Source organism: Egretta garzetta, unplaced genomic scaffold (genome assembly GCF_000687185.1).
Source record: "Egretta garzetta isolate BGI_Z169 unplaced genomic scaffold, ASM68718v1 scaffold16, whole genome shotgun sequence".
Classification (NCBI taxonomy): Eukaryota; Metazoa; Chordata; class Aves; order Pelecaniformes; family Ardeidae; genus Egretta; species Egretta garzetta.
The window spans coordinates 314,990-337,703 of record NW_009260022.1 but is presented as its reverse complement, the minus strand read 5'-3'; the positions used below and the strand labels follow the sequence as shown (position 1 = coordinate 337,703).

At 37.0% G+C, this 22,714-nt stretch overlaps 1 protein-coding gene across 4 annotated transcripts in view; it reads left to right on the top strand.

The window, feature by feature from the left end:
* The first annotated feature begins 4,490 nt into the window (after window positions 1–4,490).
* LOC104128022 (prolyl endopeptidase FAP) overlaps window positions 4,491–22,714 on the top strand; it is a 42,181-nt gene continuing 23,957 nt past the window's right edge. For all 4 annotated transcript variants that reach the window (XR_004842283.1, XM_009640737.2, XM_035896250.1 and 1 more), the window contains exons 1-11: window positions 4,491–4,596; window positions 4,868–4,952; window positions 12,293–12,388; window positions 14,313–14,407; window positions 14,555–14,629; window positions 14,816–14,868; window positions 15,973–16,045; window positions 17,568–17,688; window positions 18,833–18,987; window positions 20,115–20,218; window positions 20,547–20,682. Coding sequence is in view for 3 of the 4 variants with exons in the window: in XM_009640737.2 (XP_009639032.1) it covers window positions 4,591–4,596; window positions 4,868–4,952; window positions 12,293–12,388; window positions 14,313–14,407; window positions 14,555–14,629; window positions 14,816–14,868; window positions 15,973–16,045; window positions 17,568–17,688; window positions 18,833–18,987; window positions 20,115–20,218; window positions 20,547–20,682 (999 nt within the window). In the remaining variant the exon portion in view is untranslated. The remainder of the gene's footprint in view (window positions 4,597–4,867; window positions 4,953–12,292; window positions 12,389–14,312; window positions 14,408–14,554; window positions 14,630–14,815; window positions 14,869–15,972; window positions 16,046–17,567; window positions 17,689–18,832; window positions 18,988–20,114; window positions 20,219–20,546; window positions 20,683–22,714) is intronic.

Sequence of the window (22,714 nt, the reverse complement as noted above, 5' to 3'; positions counted from 1 at the left end):
ACTATAATGATTAACCTTTGCCAACTGTGGTACTGTTTATTCTCTTTCACTGTAAGTATTTTGACAATAGTAATACCACGGTTTCACCCTAGAAATTTAAAGGATGGTGGTATTCTAACTGTAAAAATAGCATAATGTGTCTCTGTATTTATCTCATTGACAGATTTTTTTCTCCATTTGCAAGTAAGATATTGGAGAGTGGAAAGAAGGTCTGTTTGTTGTTATAACAGTCAGCTTTGCAAATTCAGGATAAAGTGGTATGTTTACTGGCATGGACATGTAAACAGTAGCCCCAGGTAAAATTTCTAAATTACAACATAGCTGAAAAGTATAGCCCAGCAAAAAAGACTCTTAATAAGGCTAGATTTGTAATTGCTTTACATTTTTAAAAGGAATATAAATACAGTGTACATTTTTTAAAATCAGATTTTATTTCAGGTTTGCATCAGGACCAGATTTGGGTTTGGGTTTTTTTGGTTGGTTTTTTTTCATATTTCTGGCCTTTCTTCAGGGGGAGGGGGAAAAAAATCTAATTTCTGACTGAGAAGAGCAGCACATTTCAGATAACATCAAACTGATACAGGCTGTTTTGGGATTAGCTACTTATAAACAAATTATAGCATTACGAAATAAATAGGTGCAGTGATGAGTTTTCACTATAGGAGTTTTGTAGATTAGAATGTGCTTAAACTACAGAAATTGTGGTTTATTTATAGGTTGAAGTGTAAAACCCTGGTAAAAAGATTATACCAATACTTAGATTGCTGCTGGATCTTCGGTCAAATAATCTTCCATGCTGAATAGATTTCTGAAATCTGAGCTTTTGATACTTCCCCTTATTGCAGCAACAAGAGCATATGCAGCTGGATTTCTTTGCCCTTTTATAGCTGAGTTCAACAGGGGCATATCACAAACATCCCTGGGCTTCCTGTAGTTCACCTGTGTGCTGCTGTTAACACTCCCAGTTCCTCGCGTGACTCAGCCACGTTGTCACCAACGCTTAGAGTGTTTGCACAATCTCACATCAGCATAATGCATAATCAACCTCAAATGAATCCTGCTAGCGTGTAGGATAAGGAATTTCCACTTGAAGTTACTGTCTCTGAATGGGGTTGTAAAACATGCCTACATTGTTCATCCAGGAAGTGTGAAGCTGTAAAAAATCAAGCTGAATTGCCATATTTTATCTGCTAGTTACTTCTGCATTTATTGCCTTTATGGACCCAAAGTCCTCCAGGGAGTGTGACAAATCCTGATTGTATTTTCCACTTTTATTTGTTCACAAATGTGGAAAGAAGAACTATTAGTCACTGGGGATTTGTCTAGCTGTGTGTGTGGCTACTTAAGGACTGGTTCAGCTTTAGTTACATTTCAATTATTCTATCTACTTTTGGTCTGACGTCATGCATGGCCAACATCTGTAAATCTGCATTTCCTCATCTGGGAAATGTGAATACTTTAGTAACCTTAAAGTAGTTGCATAACTGGTTGGATAGTGGCTGTACAAACTGAGTATGTTTTCTGTTCCATAATTTGTCCATTTCTCCAATTCACCCCCTTTCTAGCTTCCTTACACTTTTATTTCTATCTTACATTATGGGGTTCTGATGTTGCAGAAGTTAGGAAGAGCTTTGGCTGTTGAAAGAATTGCTGTTCACTTCTTCACTTGTACTAGTATAAACAGTCCAGAGAAGGGAGTTCAATTGTTAGGAGCAATAGATCTACAACGCTTGTAAAGGTCATTCTCTGCCAGGTAAATTCTGTTTTATTTCTAACGGTGCAACCTTTGTGAATCTTACTACAGCACATGCCTAAATAATTAAGACTTCCAAATTAGAAAAATACACAGTATGCAGCAAATAGGCATTTTGCAAAGTCTTTTAGATCATGTGAGTTTGAATCATTTCCTTTGAGGCATTCTCTAAATATGCATTCATTAGAGGAAGCTGCATATTTGGAAATGAAAAGTAGCCTGATCAAAACCTGCATTTGCAATTTTGGGATGTTCTGGTTGTCAGAAAGAACCAATGTTGGTAGGAAAAAAATGGATTTCTCTGAACTGTGTTATTGAAAATACATATGGAATTAACCACAGAATGCTAGAAAATAAGTAACAGTTTGGAAATACGAATAAGAAGCAGGAGTTACATGGGGAAAAAATTCTTTTGTCACAGTCCTTTTCTGTTTTGGAAATTTTGAGTAGCTGCAGTTTTATCTTGTTAGGAAACACTATTGGTTTTGAGCTCAGTTCTGCCCTTCATATGCAGTGTTATCAGGAACAATGTATTTTAGCCTTCTCAGACCTTTTTTCCTGCATGGCTTATGTCAACAGGATGGATCTCATTCAGAAACTTTATCTTGTGTAACTTGTACTTTACTGTTGTGACAAGAACTAGGGAGAGAGGTGAAGTGAGTTTATGGGGAAAATAAGGCATGTTTCCTATCACTGTTTTTTCCAGACAATTAATTGCAATTTCTTTTCAAAAATCCCCCCACCAAGACTAATGCGAGGAATGTTGCCAAAATGCTGCCCATGTCAGCTGCTGCCTCACTAAGGCTGGTGTAGTAGTTAGGGTTCAAGTTCCAGCCTGTAGTGTAAGGCTAAGGTGGTAACTTGACTACCTTTGCTGGTAATACATTGAGGTTTTTTTCTCTGTAAAAATTAGCCCAAGTTCTGCTGGACAGTTTGGTGCGACAGGAAACCTATCTCATCTACTACATTTTCAATTTTCAAAGAAGCCAGAGAGGGTGATGCACCCAGCTGCTACTGAATTTCAGTAAGATTTGGGTACTCGGTACTTGTTAACCTTCTATGAAAAAATCACAGTCCCTGTGTCTGACTTCCACATAGAAGCACCACCATTCTGGATTCCATTCCTCAGCCTCTTATTTTTCCCTTTTTTTGTATTAAGCACGGGAGACAAATACAGGGCTGGCGCAAGGAGAAAGATGAGGTGATTCAGCAGACTCCACAGGCAAAATCAACAATGCCTAAGCACATCCTGCAACTACCGGTCACCGGTCTCCTAAGTTTCAAGTCAAACCTAGTGAATATTCTGTCAGTTTGTGGCCGCCTTTTGCAGTTGACATTTACCACACGGGCTGAGGCAGCAGCAGGAAGGAAGCTGAGCTGGGCCTGGGACTGCGGTTGGGCCTGACCACCCCGAGCGGGCTGTGGAGGCCAAGCTGAGGAAAGCCCACCGCCAGTGCCAGGCACTGCCGTCTCCTCTGGGGTGGGCACCAGCTGAAGGGGCTGGGAAGCTACAGGCAGTAAGTGGATGATAAGGTCTTTGCCTTGTAGCTCAGTTCAGCTGCTGCTATCCCTGCCTTTCTGTACCTAACACAAGAGCCTGAACACATGGCTGCAGGGCAGAGCATTCTGCACAAGTCCTTGGTTGGTGTTTCCTCACAGCGCACTGTCCAGATGAAGACTATGAGACTGCCTTTTTTATTTTATTTTATTTTGGGATGGTTGTTTTTGCTTAGCACGTCTGAAATGTGTGGCCCAATCTCACGCTCAGGCTGATCACCTGAAGGTGAAGCAGAGCGCTCTGAGGGACCCGCGTGCCAGCGGGACACCCGGCTATGCCGGGGCTGGCTAAACGGCGCTACCAGCCCAGAAAATACCGCCTTGTTTAAACGTTCCTGCCGCTTTTCAGCCCGGATGGCGCCGGCGGCCTGGCGGCGCGCTCCCCTCCTTCCCCAGCGCTCCCCGGAGCGGCTCTGAGGCAGACCGGCAGTAGGAATATCGGGGTGAAGTCGGTCTAACGAGCACAGCATACTTTTACTTCCCTTTTCGAGCGTTTCTTCACTCTGCTGAGGGATCTCTTATGTAACTTGACACTGCAGTCTCAAGAGAAATTTTCCCTGTTTTCAGTTGACCTCATTTCAGTGCGCTAAATAAAATACATGCAGTTGGCAGCTTAAGGACTATTTCAGAATTTGCACTGGGCCAGTAGATATTTACTTCTCTAAGCTGTTCCATAGCCTATAGAAGTTTATAGTTTTCTGAGAAAAAAAGTAATTCTCACATGTGGAAGACATTAAACGATATCTTTCTGCTTCTTGTTTTGCATTCTTACGCCATCATTATTTCAGAAAGTAAACATACATGAATTATATATAAACAATAAACTATTGGATTTTCTTTTAATTTCTCTGTAGAGGGTGGAAGTAAGGTCATGACTATGTCCTGAGAATGTGAGGATTGCCAAAATACACAGTGGGTACTTTTCAGAGAAAAACAGTACATATCAAGTAACTGTTGAGTCATAAACCCCTTAAGTTAGTGTAAGCAGATGTTGGTTACAGCTCACATTGATGGGAAGTACATAATCACCACCCCTATAGCCACCCACTGTCCATTTCTGGTTCAAGAACTTCCCTGAAAGCCTGTTTCTAATTTTATGGAAACCCTTTGAAATTTGGCACAGCTTTCAAAAGTATGTAGGAAAAAAAAAAAAAAAAAGTCTGCCAGAGGTTTAGCCTCCAACTGTGAAAACAGACACTGCCTTTTCAAACTCCTCTCCTAGATCCACTGACCAACACCCAGAAGAGAGAATTTACTTTCTTTTAGAATACAGCAGGAAGATGAAGGTCTGTATGCTGCTGAATTCAGCTTTTGGTAACATTTACATCTGTTGTTTTAAACTGTCAGCTATTGCACAAGGCCAGGCTCTGATGTGAAAGTATTTGTTTTAAAGAAAAAGGAAAGGGAAGCCTTTTCAAATGTACTGCAGGGACATTTTTGCTTGTTGCTTGGATGGATTACAGCGGTTCGAGAGAGTGGGAGGATTTATTTACAAGCCATAGAAGTGTGCTTCAGGCAATATTAGAAATGTAATTATTGTTTGTTTCTGTCCCACAGACCCGGCTAAAAATCATATTTGGCGTGGTTATATGCCTTTTGCTTTCCTTATTACTTATGTGTATTATACTGCTTCCATCAAGAGGTAAGAAATTTGTAATCTGATGTAGTGTAAAACACAGTATCTTTAGCTACTATGGCTTCTAAAGTTCGTGAAAGTTTGTCAAATCATCTTCAGGATTGTCCTGTCAGAATTGTTATGGCTTTATCACTTTACAGAAATGTACTGACAGCTGAAATATCCTGAAGGTAGGATTGAAATGCCAGCAGATGTTGAAACAAGGAACTCCTTGAAGTGAAAAGCACCTGAATTAACTTTAGTGTGCATGATATATAATGTTCTTAGACAGGATTGCAAAAATAATTCTCAGATCTTCTCATACTATGTTATTTTTTGTGTTAGGGGTTAGGAGACTCTCACAAACTGTTAGTAATTTCCTTTAGCTTGGTGAACTTGTATTTGTTTATAAATGGCTGTGTAATAATTACAGAAGTTCTCTATCAAATTACAAGTTAAACATTTTGTTGTAGGTAGGGTATGATGAATTGTGAACATATTTAAGATTGCATTTGAAAATTAAAGTCAGCATTGTATAAAATAGGGATGCATAGTTTGCTCTGGTATTATTATGCCAGCTGTAGGCAAATCAACACCGTGTGGTCTGCTGAGTCCTCTGGTAAAGTTTGAAGTGTGTGTGGTTTGAAATTAAGAGCCTGAGTGGCACTGACTTGATGGTAATTTTTTTCTGTGAGAGGTGTAGTAAGGGCAATATAAGTAAGGACATGGCCCTTTCACTATAGCAGATTAATTGAATGCCTCTGAAATAATTAAAATAGTCATTAAAAGCCTATATTCCAATAACAGTATCTATTTGATTTTTTTTTCTATTGTTATTCTTTGTTCAAGTGTTGGCAGGGTGACTGAGTTGAAGAAATCAGTTTTGCATTTACAACTAAATGTTATAAAATCGTCTGTCTGCTTCAGTCTCTCCCGTAGAGAGAGGGGCTGGAGGTTTCTGAAGCAGTTAGGGTTGATTCTGTTATGCAGCATGTGAATATGAGGGTAGGTTATATCAAGGTGGGAGGCAGCGCTGGGAAGAGATACCACCTCAGAGTGATAGGTTTGAGTTTTACTGCCAACGATGGGGTGCCAGATTTTTTGGCTATCATCTTAAGCATGGTCAAATCTGAGCTTTCATTACTAGATAAATGTATGGTATCAAGTCAGACTTACTCATATTAAGTCTGCATGTTAAGACAGGGCAGAATATTTTCATAAGATTTAAATTAAAAAGAGCCATGAGGAAACAAAGAGGCTGGAGACCAAGAATTGGTTTGGCAGCCTGACGAAGTTGTTAAAGATCATGGAAGGTGCTGTGGGAGGAAGTGAATATATTTTTCCCTTCTGAAGTTATCACATACCAGCTCACTGGTCTTCGTTTGAGCCTTTTCAGTACTTGAGCTGTTACAAAGAATGCTTTTGGTTTTGGTTTCTAGGAATAGTGGCTTGATAACCAGTCGCATCAGACATGGCATTTAGATCCAATAGGATGATAAAGAGTTTATATTACTTTACAGAATGCTTTTGAAGGAGCATTTTAGACAGTTGTGGAACACACAATTATGTTGAACACACAATTAAGTTGGCCACGTCTGATTATGGTCTCTTATTCTCGGGTGGAACTGCAAGTGCTGCAGTTATCTGTTTAAATGCCTAAACCTTTTTGAATTCTTAGTAGTCTACTGATCGGTCGTAAAAAGAAGAAATATAAATTAATTCTGCAGTTAAAATTTTGCAAGTCGAAGAGAGACAGGAAATAGCTACAAAGATGGAATGTTGTTTGTACATTCCACCTTTATTACTGCTTAACTGGAAGGATGTGGCAATCCAGAAAGACAATTAATTGTATATGAGAAATGTATAGACACAGACTGACTAAATTTCTGCTTAAAAAATCAGCAAAGACAAATGTCATCTGTAATTCTGAAAGAACTGGAAGAAATACTTAGTTCTGGTTTTGTCTGCTAAGTTTCTAGTAATTTCATGTTCTTCAAACTTCTCAAAATCACAGAATCATAGAATGTTTTGGGTTGGAAGGGACCCCTAGAGGTCATCTAGTCCAACCTACCCCAAAATGTGATAGCAGGTTTTGGTTTACACATGTAAGAGTATAAAAATCTGGAAAATTCAAAAAGTTACACTGGAAAATAATTTTCTGTTTGGAGAGGATAGTAGGGGGGAAATACTTAGTTGCAGTTATTACACAATTTCTGTGGGGCTGAGGAGAGCGAGGCAGGCAATCTCAATATAGTGAATGGCGTCCATGCCTAAGAAATTAGTGAGTTTTTTGACATTTCATTGAGTTAGGAATGTGCTGTGTGTCTTACCTTACTATGACAAACAGCTATGATAAGCCAGCTCTAAACGCTTCAGAAAGGTTCTTTTCGCTTGTACACTGGTGTACCTAGTCCTGTTCTTCTGCAGCATAAGCAAGAAAGAAAATACCTGTCTGCAGCTGAAAAGCAATAGCAGAACCACAGGCAGAGTTACAATTAACTGAATGTATTGCTTAGGCTCCAAATTAATCTTTTCTTCTGCTATTTTTAATTAATATCCAGAATCCTGCCTGTCAATTTTCCTGTTCCCATTGTGCACTTGACCTAGGCCTGAGATTATGACCTTGGTTCTCTGACATTGCATAGGGCTTACTTCTCAGCCAGTAAGTAGCAAGCAGACAGTTTCTTAGGAACTGGTGGTGTTCTTTGCTACACCCCAGCGAAATCCATTTTCTGATTCAATAAATGCCTCCCTGTGTTCCAATGCAAAGTCAAACAAGGTGGCTTCCATCATTGTGGAGTGGAAGAAGAATGCTTCTAGTCAGGAATTCGGTTGCTGGCACGGAACTCAGCTGGAGATGGTGCTGTTAGTTGTTGCTTTCTAATTGAAATGGGTGCTTGGATATTTGACTTAAAACAGAAATAAAATTAAAGATAAATTCTCATCTTCTTGGCCATCTATCAAAATTGGCAAGTGACAATTAGAGATTATAAACTCTCAACTGTAGGTGAAGTTTCTTGTAACTGAAACCCAATAGATTACTGTGACGGTGTGCTTCCACCAAAATCTGTGGTTCAGTCCTAGCTATGAGCTCAGGCTCAGATCTAAGTAGTAGTGTAAACCTGGCTACAGTGATCTGTATGCTGGTGGCAGAGAGCTATCATAAGATTATTATAAAAGAGTAATAAAAAAAAATATTAAGACAGATTAGGCTGATTCATACCTCTTCTATCTGGTACTTTAGATTGCATACAAATTCGTAGGAAATCATACTAAAATCTTTCTAGAAAAGTTTTCAAAAACTATTCCCTTAATAGGGTTCAGTCTGCTATACTTGTGCAGCTGTGGTCTTTGACAATACTGCTAGGACTGTGGGGTTAGGTAAGCCTTTTTCCAAAACTGACTAGGGCTTTGCAGAAACTCTTTTGTCACTTAGAATCTTAAATCAGCATGAAGTGGCTTACCCAAAACAGGCTCTATTAATTTTCTGTGCTTATTCACATGCTGGTGGCAGAATAAATACTCTGGTTTAGTACTAATTTAGAGGGGTTACCACAACAATTTTACCTCTTCAAGTCTATGCTTAGAAATAACGTATTATGGCTATGACCTAAGGTAAATTTTTATACTAGCTTTACCTTATAAATATATTTTCTGAAAACTTAATTTTCAATAACTAAAAGGAATTACAATGATTCCTTGTCAGTGTATAGTTAGAGGCTTTTTCTTTTCCTGGACCCTTATGCAGTAGAGATGTTAGAGTCAGTAGTAAACTCATCCATTCTCATTCTAGCATGCTCTAGCTTTCTATACACAGTTTCTGTTCCTACCAGGAACAAGAGCTGGATCATACTGCGGAACATGACTTGTTCAGACTTCACCTTTTCTTCTCATTCCAAAGAGGGTTTCTGAAGTAACCTTCACTGAGAAAGCAGTGGCGCACACCTCACAGAAAAAATGACTGAATGTAATGCAGCTACGGAAAAGCAGATTCAGCTGATGTGGAGCTGAGTGTGACCAGAAGTTCTGGAGCAGGATCAGGAGTGTTGGAATTAACTTCTGATGCTGAACTGGGCTGTGGTTTCCCAAGTGGAATGCTGTCTCCCTGTGCATGTTGAAGAAGCTTGTGCTTTAGCTGTTCAGAATCAGCCCACAGAGATGAGAATGGACATTCTAGTCCAGAAGCAGAATATAATACCATCTGCAAGCTGGCTGTCCCACAATGCTAACCAGTTTTCTTTGGGCGAGTCATCTATTTGCTGTGTAGCAGTGGATGCTAAATAAAATGTGTATAAAAATACATATATATTAAATACATATAAATATGTATAAAGTGCATATATATGGCTACATATATAAAAATAACAAATACAGAAACCAGAACACTTTCTGATTATTATGTACGCTTGGTTTAATTTGGCAGGAGTAGACACAATTTATCTGGATGCACATTAGACCGTGTTGTGGAATAAGCCAGCAGGGCTGTGAAATCTAAAGCAAGAGTTGTGTTGCTCTACCCACATCCAATCTTTGAAAGGGAATAATCCTCATAATACAAACAGAATATCACAGTGATAGATTGGTGTGCGTAAACTTAATCTGAGTTTAACATAATTGAAAGTTCTGCTTTCCGTGTTTTTTTAAGCTCTCTCACAACAATGAACTGAACAGTAAAGGAGAAGGTATCTGCATGAAGCCAGTGACAATTAATAGACGCTTACAGGCTTTTATCACCACAATTATACACGTACATCGAATACAGTCAAATGCACATGTGAGTAATTAGGATCATGGAATATGTACAGCAAGCTAGCTGTGAAGCAAAATAACCAATTCAGTGCACAGAGAAATACAGAACTGCACCATGTAAATGAATGCAAATGAACCACAAAGGATTAAAACTGAGACAGTAGGGTAGTGAAGGGAAAAGAGCAAAGCTGAAATTTGGTAACCTTTCATTTCTGTGGTTGGCCCTGCTATTTGCTTCCTTTATGTTCCTGGGTATCTTTCTTCATCTTTGTTATTTCATAGAGAAATGGAACACAATGAAAGACCTTACCAAGCCTACCAGCAGCCATCCAAATCAATGTCTTTATAGTGCTGCAGACATGTAAAGTACTTTTCACGTTAGGGTCTGTTCTGTGAGCAGAGATTTTTTATACTATTATTGAACCAGTCTTTAGTTACAGAAGAAAGAATCAGCAACAATTATAGGAAACAATTAAAGATGCTGCTTTTAATTAAAGCCTTTAAATATATCTTCTGTTGCCTAGAAACAAGCATTCAAAATTATAAGTAATCAAGTAAGAAATCGTGTTCAGATTTTTTGCAGTCCACTGGTAGAAATTCTGATAGGAGTGGACACATTTTGAAAATCATTAGCAGTCATAATAAATTATCACATAATATTAAGTATGTAAGGGTGAGATGGCTAACAGAGTAAAGGTTTAAATTAGAGCTGTGAAAATTAGACCAGAGAGAGACATTTGTGATACTGCTTGTCTTTTTAGTAGAAAATCCTCTTAAGCTGAGAGAAGGAACCAGAAAATTTACCAGATTAAGGTATCGAACAGGACTGCAAATCTAAGCCTCCTATACACACAACCATGGAAATAGATCTTAACAGTGGCTTTATTTTGCTAATAGGCATATGCACTTGGAGAATTTAAACTGAAAGCTAGTGATAAGTAATCGTCACTCAATGTGAATAGAAGTGGATCCTTCTTTGGAATTATTTTCTATGCATTTTTTTAAGAGTTTGCCATCTCCTGTGCTTTTCATTAACATATCAAGGATCTCTAATATACAGTCATGGTATTAGCAAGAGGAACTAACTTCTTACTGAACTTCTTGGGATTTTTTCTGGACATATTGCCGGCTCAGAGTTTATACTGATAGGTTTTTGCGTATGGATTGGCATTCAGTTTTATTTCTCATGACAGCTTTCTTCTGCGTTAGTGCAGACAAGGCTAGTGTCAACAGTCAACCTGACATGTGTATTCTACAGTAAGTAATAGTCACTTAGCAGAAGAAAACATTTATTATCATTACAAAGTACCGTAGAAGAGAATATGAAGAAACATTTCCCAGGAAGTCAGTGTGAGCTTAACAGAGAGGGCAGCTGTAATGGGGAAGTGGTGGAGCATGATATGAAACCTGAGGGCAACGAGTCATCTTGATGATCTGGCAGTCATCTGAGAGCTCTGAAGGAACAAACAGGGGAAGTGGCAGAGATGTACTAGGCTGCAGAGTGACATCCCCACTACCTCTGAAGACCCTGGCAAAAGTACCCTTGATTTTAAGGGAGAAAACATAGAATCCAGAATGTCTAGACTAAAAAGCTGCCATTATTATGGTACTGAATTTTAAAAACAGGCCTTTATCAGAAATGCTCCTGTGGTTTTCGAGGATTAAATATTTTGAGTACTCTTTCTCTAGCGAGCTGCATAGTTTTCCTTTTTTTGCTTTTTAGTACATTTTTGTAATGGAATTTTTCATTTCTGTGCATTTAGCAAGCCAGCATTTTCAGCATTACCCTCTTCTCATCCAGTTGATTGTCCTTAAATTTTGCTTTTAAAATCTGCCCTAGCTTAGAGGTGTTTAGCTTTGGGAAGAAATATAGTCAGACAAGAGCCACCAAACGAGCCACAATTTTATGCATTATTTTCATGCCACTGTCTCATCTGCTTAGAAATCAAATATCAGAGTACGTCTTCTCTCCAGCACCATTGCCAATTTTCTTTTGCAGCATTAAATAGTAAGTTGAAGTTTGTTCATTCCATTACTTTTCAGCATTATTTCTTCCTGCATACCTTTATCTCCTTCTTTCATGTGGCTAAGAAATATATGTGGGTAGTGGTTATTTTGCAAGCCTTATATCCATCTTCTAACACTGGTTCATGAGGCATTTATGAAATTTGGCAGTAAGGGGTTGTATGCACGTCCTGTTATTTGACTCTCTGCTCAATATGTGCAGGTCCCTGTTAAAATAGTTGTCTCTACATATTACACGAGTTCATTAAACCCATGCTTTAAAAAAAAAATTGATTTATCTTTTGTGTGGAAAATGCTTTTCTTGGACTGAGTGAATAAATGACTGGTTAAAATAAATTAGTTTGTGTACTTTCTAATTTTGTATTCCTAAAAGTGAGTCCTTCAGAGACTGAAGGACCTTATCAGAACGGTAACGGAGAACTTCCTGCTGTGCCTACTCTCTCCATACCTCCAAGATTATGCTATTCTTGCTGTTCCCTGTTGCTAAATATAGAAAAAAAGGAAATACTGGACTAGTAATTACTCCTTTTTCTTATTTTTTTTTTCTCACTTCACAGCATTGCACTAACAGAAACTTCCTGTCTTATTCTTAGCTGTCAACACAGATGATGGTCCCAGAGCTCTTACATTGGAGGATTATTTGAATGGAAACTTCCAGTATAAGACTTTTTTTCCATATTGGGTGTCAGGTAAGTAAAGCCTTTTCTCAAACATACATAAGCCTTTCTAGTATGTGTTTCCAGACTGGTTTACACAGACTCAGTATTTTACTTCCAGCTCTCCTATGAGTGACTGCTAACTATGAAATCAAACAATCTGCTAGTCAAAACTTATGGTTGAAATTTACTCTTCTGTCAGTCATTCTAGAAATTCCAGGTATTTGATGTTTCAACATATATGTTTGAGTCAAGTATAAACTGTAATTTTAAGGAGGCCTTCAATGCTTTATTTCTTTTACTGTCATATTCATTGCAGCAAGTGAAAGAAATATGTCAATGTGTCAGTCATTTCTTAAGCAATCTCCTTTTTTGTGTTTGTCACAGAACTTTTTCACTTACCATTTGTAATAATTGAGGTGTCCTGTCTTACAGGCCCCATTCTTTGTTTTCAGTAACCTAGCTCTGCCATGAGCCCAACTGTTCTTATCTCATTTAAGGAAATGCTGACACTGCTGAAATTCCTGAGTTCCAATGCATTGCATGGAAAATAAGGTTGCATTTCTAAGCAAGTTCCTTAAGGTAGAAGATAAAGACATGAAGTTAATTGCTGCTGATATATGTGTCTGTGTGTGGCTGAAATACTAGGCTTGTTATCATTGAATTGCAGCAGCACCGAAAGGCTTGAGCTGGCTTGGATTACATTCCAGTACATGCACTACTACCACTCCTATCTATGCACTGCCTCAAGCAATTTTTATCCTCTGACTAGAGACAAGAAACATAGTACCGTTCACATGGAGTCTTGCCAAGTTAGTTTTAGCCCACAATTTTAGAACTGAACTGAAGCCTTCCAGGACATTGCTAGCAGCAGTTCAAGTTTTACAATTAACAATTTGAAGTATGTTGACATCACTTGTACAACTTAAAAATGAGGTCACCATTTGTTAAAATTCTGTCTGAAGTATGTAGGCAGCATATCACCTAAACCTAATATTCTCCTTCCCTCTTTACATCCTTCTCACTTAGACTTATCTTTCCTCTTAATAGTCACAAAACTCACACAAAAGCCACACCATAGATTCCATAGATAGTCATGCCTACAGCATTCCATATGCCTACTTTTCTTCTGAAGTAAGGAGTTAAAATTGATATCTCTTCCTAAGGGGGCCTGAGATCACCACAAATGCTGTTACACATACCAAAGAAGTGTGCTCAAAGATCCATCAGTGATCTAATTTCCTAAAAATGAACACCTTATACAATGTTTCAGGCTGCTTTTAAACTGTTAAAGTTTCTCTCTTTAGCTACGCCAGGTATGTAATTCCTTCTCTCCGTTTATAGCAGTAAAAATAATGACGTGAAACTAAAATTCTCATCTTCATTCTCTACCAAACTGTGCTCAGGTCTTGAGCACAGGTAGGATTAATTCCATTCTCATTGAAGGCCACTCAGGCCTTCATTCCATTCTCATTGAAGGCCTTGCTTTGTAGGACCTGTGTAAGTAATGCAGTGTCATTTATGTAGCATCAGTTACATGGTACTGCTGTTACCTGTGGAATCTGTACAAATGAGAATGCTCTGGTGAAATTACAAGGAAAGATCTCAAATGTTTTCTTTAAAACATTTACATTGTGGTACTGACCTTCCAATGGGTCTGTCCCTGTTTTTCTTGATCAGACATTACTGAGAATAAAATCTGGCATTTAATTCTAAAGTCAACTAGCTGATTCTGTGTGCAGTGTGTAATCTTGAGAACATACTCAAGAATGCTGAAAGCAGTTTGTTGATAACTCTGTACCTTGGCATCATTAGAAGGAAAACATTTTTTATCTAGATGCCAAAAGATATTTGCTCAAAATCTATTCACTAACAGGAGTGTGAATACTTTGATAAACAGATCTGTTCTATAGTATCTTCTGTGCAAGGTAACAGCCATTTTATCTTGTTTATAAAGATAATGAATATCTTCATCAGTCTGCAGAAGATGATATTATTCTTTACAATGTTGAAATGAACTACCCAACTACCATCATGACTAACAGCACAATGGTACGTACCTTTTCAATTAATAAAAAGGCAGCAAAATGCAGTTGCGTTTCAAGTACCAGTTTAAAAGTGAGTGGATTACAACCGGATTTACCAAATCCTTATTTAAAGTTTTTTTGCTAGAATCTAATCTACTGCTTAATCTTTCAGAAACAAGTAAATGCTTCAAATTATGTGTTGTCATCAGACAAACATTTCATAGCTCTGGAAAGCAATTATTCAAAGGTAATTATTTTAATATATCACTTAATGAAATGTTTGGTTTCATTTAGTATTTTATTGATTGTGGTTGCCATGGATAAATGTTTCTTGGTACTTTTATGAGAAAGGCTCTGAAAAGGCAGCTGATTATTTTTAATTAATTATCTTTTTCCAAGTTAATAATACTACTTCCTTGCTTAATTTTTACAGCTGTGGAGATACTCTTATACAGCATCATACCACATTTATGATCTCATGTTTGGGTAAGGCCTGATATTTCTTACAGAGAGCTACAGTGAATACTCTGTAGTGATGTGCTTGTAAGCATTTCCACAGAAAAACTCTATAGTAATGCGACTACCACCCTGCTTTGCTTTTGCCTGAATCTGTCAGGTTACTTGTTTGCTTGAAAAAAATGGCATCTACAAAAATCATGCAGTCCTTTCATCTACTCCTACAGGTATCTGAACTGGTTATTTCATGCCCTAAAACTTTTACTGCTCCAGATTCTCATCTTTTTTTCTTCTTTGCATAATTTTTTCCCACCCTATCTTGGCTGCTGGAGTCCACTTCAGTCTCACACCTGATGTCTCCATGCCCTTCTGTTGTTTCGTTCATTCTTTTTATGGTTGATCTAAACTTTAGCTTTCCTAAAACTCTCACGTGTCCTTTAGTACTCCAGTGATCTTTTACCAGTCTATCTTGAGTTCCTCACAAGTTTACAGCTTCTCCCATGGCATTTGTCCTCTTTCCCAAGATCTTCCCCAAACCACTTCTTTTTCTACCCAAGTTCAAAGGAGGCCATCTGCCTCCCCAGTCACCTTCTTATACCATAAGTAGCAGCATGACCAAATGCTTCTTAGTTCTGAGCAACAAGGGCTGCACTGAGCTGCTCTTGGGAAACTCTTGGCTCAAGGTGACAGGAAAAGATTGCTGCAAGCTAATGTGAGTAGAGAGGTACTGCATGTGGGTCGTGATCCTTAACAAATGTTATAACTGCTGCTGTTATGCTTGCCTCAGCATGCTATATCGTGAGTTCACATTTCCCAATAACTTGCTGAGACTGTAACACAGACTGCAGATAGAGCAAATGACTGTAGATGCTTGTGCAGTATATCGAAAGAGATAAGGCTGGGTTCTTAAGCTGTTGAATATATTTTCAAAGGGTTGAGTTGCAAGCCTTTACCAGCACTGGTGCACATCATCATATTACTGCATGTCTCACCGCCTGCCTTAATTTTGCATTGCTCGAGAAAGAAAAAGCTGTTAGAAAATATAGCCCTTCATGAATTTTATATGAATGTACAGTATAATGATCCATTTGCACTGTGCGCAAAAAGCCATCTCAACTTCTTTCCTTTTTTTAGTGGTTTTGTAACAGAAAATCAGCTTCCACATAAAATTCAGTATATATCCTGGTCACCTGTTGGACACAAATTGGTCAGTAAAGATAATGAAGTGCTAGAATGATTTTCCTTTGTGTGGCTAGAAGACATTTATTTGCCTTTGTTTATTATTTTGTTAGGCCGTATTTTTGATAGGCCTGTGTGTATTAACCTTGGTTCTGAGCAAGAATGACGAAGAAAACAGTTTTAATTTGTTAAAGTTTAACTTCTAAGTGTCTCAATAGAAGAACAGTTTTTCCTTTGACACTGTATAACACATGAGTTTACTCTGGCGATTTAGAGACGCGGTATTTAAAATATTTTCTAACATTTTTACTCTAGGAAATGGCTGCCAGATTCTTATTACTAAAATGGTTTTTTGTTTTTGGTTTTTTTTTTATTTAATAGCTAATTGATAGCCAAGTATGTATTTATCAGTAATTATGATAGACTTATTGCATATAGTAACAAGTTTATAAACTTTTTTTATTCTTGGTTCCAAAGCATCAGCCCAATATTAGTTAGTGGGTTTTTTAACTACTTATCCAGTATTGATAAAATATTTGTATAACAAAAAAAATTTAAGCATCATAGTAATTTCAGAAAATACCCAGGGAGTGGGCTAAATATGAATGAACAATTTATTAGGAAAATTTTTCCATGTTCTAGAGGAGTATTAGTTCTCTCAATTAATTCACATATTTTCATTTTCTTTATCAAGAATTCTGAAGACAGAACACAGTGAAGATAGTTTCCTATCTCCCTAATAATACTAATAGTTTGTGATGTTTTTATACAATAGTCCTTGTATTGTATCTGAGAGTTTTAGGAGTTGCTTTGTTTTTCATGTAAAGCACAAAGTAGTTAAAATGTTACATTGATGTTGCTAACAATGCTTATAGCTTCAAAAGGCACAATTTTCTAAGAAAGTGGTGTTTCTGGTGCTGGTTTCTTAACCACATGTCAATTCATTTGATTGAAATTTAGAGATACCCAAGGCCTGCAAGCATTTCTTGCAAGAACTGTCTTTTGGTAACTAATGTACTAGAAAGGAACAAACCAGCCCAGACAGAGTGAAACCTTTTTTTGTGTGTCATCTCACATCACCTAGACCTTTTGACAGCTTTAGAAAAGTTAAGGTATTTTCTTTTTAGTGGTTGCATATTTGGTTTTGTCTTCTACTAATGGTGGAATCAGAAGGAAAGGTCACAAAACACTTTCTCTGAGGGTCTCTTAAAAAAACACAGCAATTTGAGTAAGTTTCAAAGATATTTTTTTTTTCATAATTTTCCACACCAAAGCTAGCCACGGGATCCTCTGACGTTTATTAAAATCAAAGGAGTTGTTCAGGATTTATTCTGATGTAGCTGAACATAGAATTTGCCCTGTAATGTATAATTTATTGACTGAGGTACCTACCCTTGCAGAATTAGCAAGGGCTTTTAATGTAGCATTTCCCATTTTGTATTCACTATGTCTTCTTGTTGGTATAATGTAAGAGCATTGACTACAGAAGATCTTACTCTAACCCCTGTTATTGGTGCCTATACTCAAAAGAAATACTTTCTTGTCTTCAGGTATATGTATATCAGAATAATATCTATTTGAAACAAAGTCCAAGAGAGGCACCAATTAAAATAACTAGTGATGGAAAACAGAATGAAATATTTAATGGGGTTCCTGATTGGGTCTATGAAGGTAAGTAAATCTTGAAGGGCAACAACTAACATGTTAAATGCTTTGTTTAGATTAGCTGGTTCTCACTATCCATTCTAAACTATCTGTGATGATATGTTATCTTTAGAGCCCTAGGGGTTACTTCATTTCCATAGTTTATTTGCCATACAATGGCTGCATTTTTTATTCACATCGTGTAACCAAAATCCTGAGTCTTTTGTTACTGAAACTATGTCAGAACTTTACAAATTGGGCTTCTTTCTGCTGCAGAGGCAGTGGTTGCAAATTAAGCTTTTAATGGAAGTTTTCATTTTGGTGAAAATTTAGCATTTCGGTGCATAAAAAAGAAATTAAAAAACAAACACATGCGCACATGAAAAACCCAAGTGAGTTAAATGGGATCTGTGTGCCTATTTTGAGAATTCTTCAGGCCTTTCAGAATTCAGATGTATTGCAATGTATTTTGGTGATATTTCTTGTTGTGGTTTAACGCCAGCCGGCAACTAAGCACCACATAGCTGCTTGCTCATTCCCCCCGCGCTGGGATGGGGGAGAGAATCAGAAGAATAAAAGTGAGAAAACTTGTGGGTTGAGATAAAGACAGTTTAATAGGCAAAGCAGAAGCCACGCACACAAGCAAAGCAAAACAAGGAATTAATTCACTACGTCACATCAGCAGGCAGGTGTTCAGCCATCCTCAGGAAAACAGGGCTCCATCATGTGTAACAGTTACTTGGGAAGACAAATGCCATCACTCCAAACATTCCCCCCTTCCTTCTCCTTCCCCCAGCTTTATATGCTGAGCATGACATCATATGGTATGGGATATCCCTTTGGGCAGTTGGGGGTCAACTGTCCCAGTTGTGTCCCCTCCCAACTTCTTGTGCCTGCTCGCTGGTGGGGTGGGGTGAGAGGCAAAAAAGGCCTTGACTGTGTGTAAGCGCATCTCAGCAATAACAAAAACATCTCTTGATTATCAACACTGTTTTCAGCACAATCCAAATGATAGCTCCATACTAACTACTATGAAGAAAATTAACTCTATCCCAGCCCAGTTATTTAGTATAACTCCCTTTACGTATCTAGGCTGCCAAGAGTACAATGCTAAAATAAATTAGAAGATAGATTACAATGATAAACTATTACAAATTTTTTTTTTCCTCAGAGGAAATGCTAGCAACAAAATATGCACTGTGGTGGTCTCCAAGTGGAAAATATTTAGCATATGTACAATTTAATGATTCTGACATACCAGTTATTGAATATTCATATTTCGGTGAGGACCAGTATCCTAGAAAAGTAATTATCCCATACCCAAAGGTATGTTCCCTCATTCTTTTGACTTACTTTCTGTTAACAAATAAGTTACAACAATGCTAAAATTAATTGTGCTTTAAAAATGTTTGTATTACAATGATTAAATTGTAATGTTGTGGCCTAAATTAATGAAAGAAAACCAGATTTAGGCCAAGTTCTGGAAAGGTATAGGTACATTCAAAAGTGTAGGTATTTAATAATATCAGTGAAATAAATGGAGTTACTCATTTTACTTAAGTAAAAAGCATGTGCAAAAGTGCATGCTTGCATGATCAAGCCTTGCTTTTTTCAATTCAGTTTTCTTATTGTGAGTGTTAACTATGCAGTTGTTATATTTCATTACAGTAAATGAATTATGAGACATTTTTTATTTTGAAAAATAAAGGCTATGACAGCTTCAGTTTATTTGCACATTTCATAGTGCTTTTTGATCTCTAGGGACTTTGGATTTTAACTGCTTTCAAGTGCCAGATCTAAGGCAAGAAGGTTTTGGGTTGGCATTTCTTCAGCATGTATTACAGAGCTCTCCTGACTCTTGTCATGTTCATATGATTGCACGTGAGCATGTTAATGTATCTTAAGAAGTTACTCACCTGTCAGCTGGTTTACAGTTCTAAAGTAAAGCTGGATGTTTTAGACCGCACATGGAGGAGAATTAAAAAACTAATAATGTATGCAATGAATGAGCAAGCATAAAATCAGTTTAAGCTAAACCATTTTATTTCACAGTTGAGATGTCAGACCACTTACAAATGTGAATATATTCCTGGAGTTTTATGCTAAATTAAATGTAGTGTGTGCTACAAAGATCCACACTGCAAACAGAACACTGGTTCCCATCAAGCATGTTTTCTGTATAGAAAGGCACTAAATTTGACTCTTTAGAAGGTTTTCTTCTTTATATATGAAATGATGCAAAGTTAAGTAATGTACTACTGCTATAACATCTTTAATCTTATAAGGCCACATTTGCACTTTATACTCAACTGAATTAATATTTTGTGTGTATATATATATACACGCACATATATATATATGCAGTATATATATACTGCAAGAAGTGTTGTAATTTTACTTGATCTGAATTGTTCAGAGCCTGATTTGAATAACCTGATACATTTTCTTTGAAGGCTGGGGCTAAAAATCCTACTGTTAAAGTGTTTATTGTCGATACTATTAACGCTGAAGCATTTGGTCCTAAGGAGGTTCCAGTTCCTGCAGTCATAGCGTCCAGGTAGCGTGCCCTCAAATATGTCTTCTCTTTTTTAAAAAGTTTTTTGTCTATTTGTTTTAAATGCTTGAACCTCTGAGCTGTTTTCTGTTTCTAACAGTGGCATGCCATATTCATGTCCTAGATGTATCAGAAGCTAACTAGAAATGTTGTATTTTGATTCTGTCTGTCCATATGATACACTGTTACAGAGGACAAAAAACCATCGCTAAGACAATGGAAGCATTGCTATTGCCCTCCACAGGGCAATATCGGGGATACAATGTGTAGCAATGCTTCTATATTCCTGTTCTTTAAAGCCCGCCCTTTCTTTTTTTCTTTTATTTTTTAGTGATCACTATTTTACTTGGCTTACTTGGGTAACAGACAGTCGAATCTGTGTGCAATGGCTAAAGAGAATCCAGAATTTTTCAGTCTTAGCTATTTGTGACTTTAAAGAAAATTCAAATACTTGGGACTGTCCACAGGTAATAAAGTTGGAAATATAAATTGAATATTGCTGAAATTAACATTTGCTAATCCTATCTGCATAGCTATTTTAACACCTACTGGTCATGCACAGGTTGCTCTGACTTACTTGCAGAAGTGTATTTTATCTTGCCCTGAATTCTTTTAGAAAATAATTGTGTGCCTGCCATAATTGTATTTTGCAGTGTTTGATCACATTCGTCTTTTACCTACTAGTGATATCTTTTTCAATATTTTAATTGCTGGGGGAGAGGTGAAAAAATTTTAATTGCACCAGCAAGAAATAAAATCACCAAAATATTTTTTTTGTGAGGCTTAAATAACAATCAAAGCAACAAAAATAAGAAGAATGTTACTGAGCAGCTTTCGATACTGTTGTTTATCTCCTTCTTGCTTCCTCATCTTCAAAACTGGAATAATATAGGATATTTATTGTTTTTTAAAGAAAACATTGTTGTACTACCTTGAAATGTCATACTAAGTCTGACTGAATCATGTCCTTTATGATAATGCTAAATTAGTTGAAAGAACTTACAGATTAAAAATAAGGCAGGTTTTCAGGAGGGAGAAGTTCTTCTGTCTTATCAAATCATACAGTTGGAGAAAGCAGGCAAGTTTTCAGAAACACAGTCTCTTTTTCAGATCTGAAAAGAAAACTTCAGGCTAATTGGAACAGTAGCTTTACATTTTGTTTAAATAAGTCATTCTATCGTTAAGACAGCAGAGGGAAAACCATGCTCTATTGAGCAAAAGGATACCTTAGATGGCCTAGTTATCTATACCTATATGTAAATAGTTATAAATCTTACATACAGAAGCCCTTCTGAAGAAAATATTCCTTTAAAAGACCTTTTAAAGCTTGAAGACTGTAGACACTGATAAATTCATAGAGATCCTGAAGGGAAGGATAACTCTGAATTTCAGTAACTCTAGTATAGAAGTGTCATTTACTGTCTTTTAGTACTGATGCTGTTTGCATGTCTTGTTTCTAGTGTTTGTGGTACAGAACACATAAAAACTAGCATTAGGCTGAAACCTTGAACTAATGGGAAATAAAAGGCAAGAACACTTATAAAAGTGTTCTGTATAACTGATAAATTGTAAATTCAGGTTTATTGACACAGCCTTTCCAAGCTAAAAATAATTCTTTTTCCTCTATGTTATGACGCTTGTTGCAAATTTAAAAGGAATTTAAGGTCCTGTTCTTTCAAAACCGTTATCATTGAAGTAATTTTCCACAGAGAAATATCTTAATTTATTAGGACAAAAAACACATTGACTGCAGCATTTGATGTGTTTCCTAAGTAATTGTTCCACTTTACAAGTACATTAACACTGAATCTCTATCTTGCCTCAAGGTAACCTGCATTTTAATAACTAAATATTTTAGCATAAAAAAAAATTTATGGGTTCTAGGATTCTACCACAATCCACCAAAGTACTTAACACAAACTTAATTTAAGCATATAAGGAATTTTATTTATTTCAGTAGGTCTATTTATGTGTTTAAAATTAAGCACGTGCTTAATTGCTTTGCTGGAACCAGACCAGAACAATTAACATCTTGCGGGACTGTGTTCATGATCTTTGTTTAATTGCATTTCTCCATGAAACCTTATTTATGGAGTCACTACTGACGTTTGTATAATTCTATATTTATACAGTGATACAATGCTTTTATCACATTGAAGTTTGCACAAATGGCCAATTGAAGGAGTGTGAACAGATGGGAGTGCTGCATTAGCTCTATTTGCCGTTAGAAAGTATCTCTCTGTACGTTTCCATTTGCAAAAATAGTTCTCTTGTTTATTTCAGATTAAATTGAGACTCTAATGTACAATAAATGTGCTAGGCTTTATGTACTTGAAAATAATAACAAAATATAATCTGCAAGATGTTTCTAAAGTGTCGATTCATCAAAAATGTCCATTTGTTCAAGTCTTGCTTATGTGAATAGAACATAGAAACCAATATGACTTCAGTGGAACTATTCATGTGAGTAAAAGCTAGGGATGTGTTTGTGAAATTGGG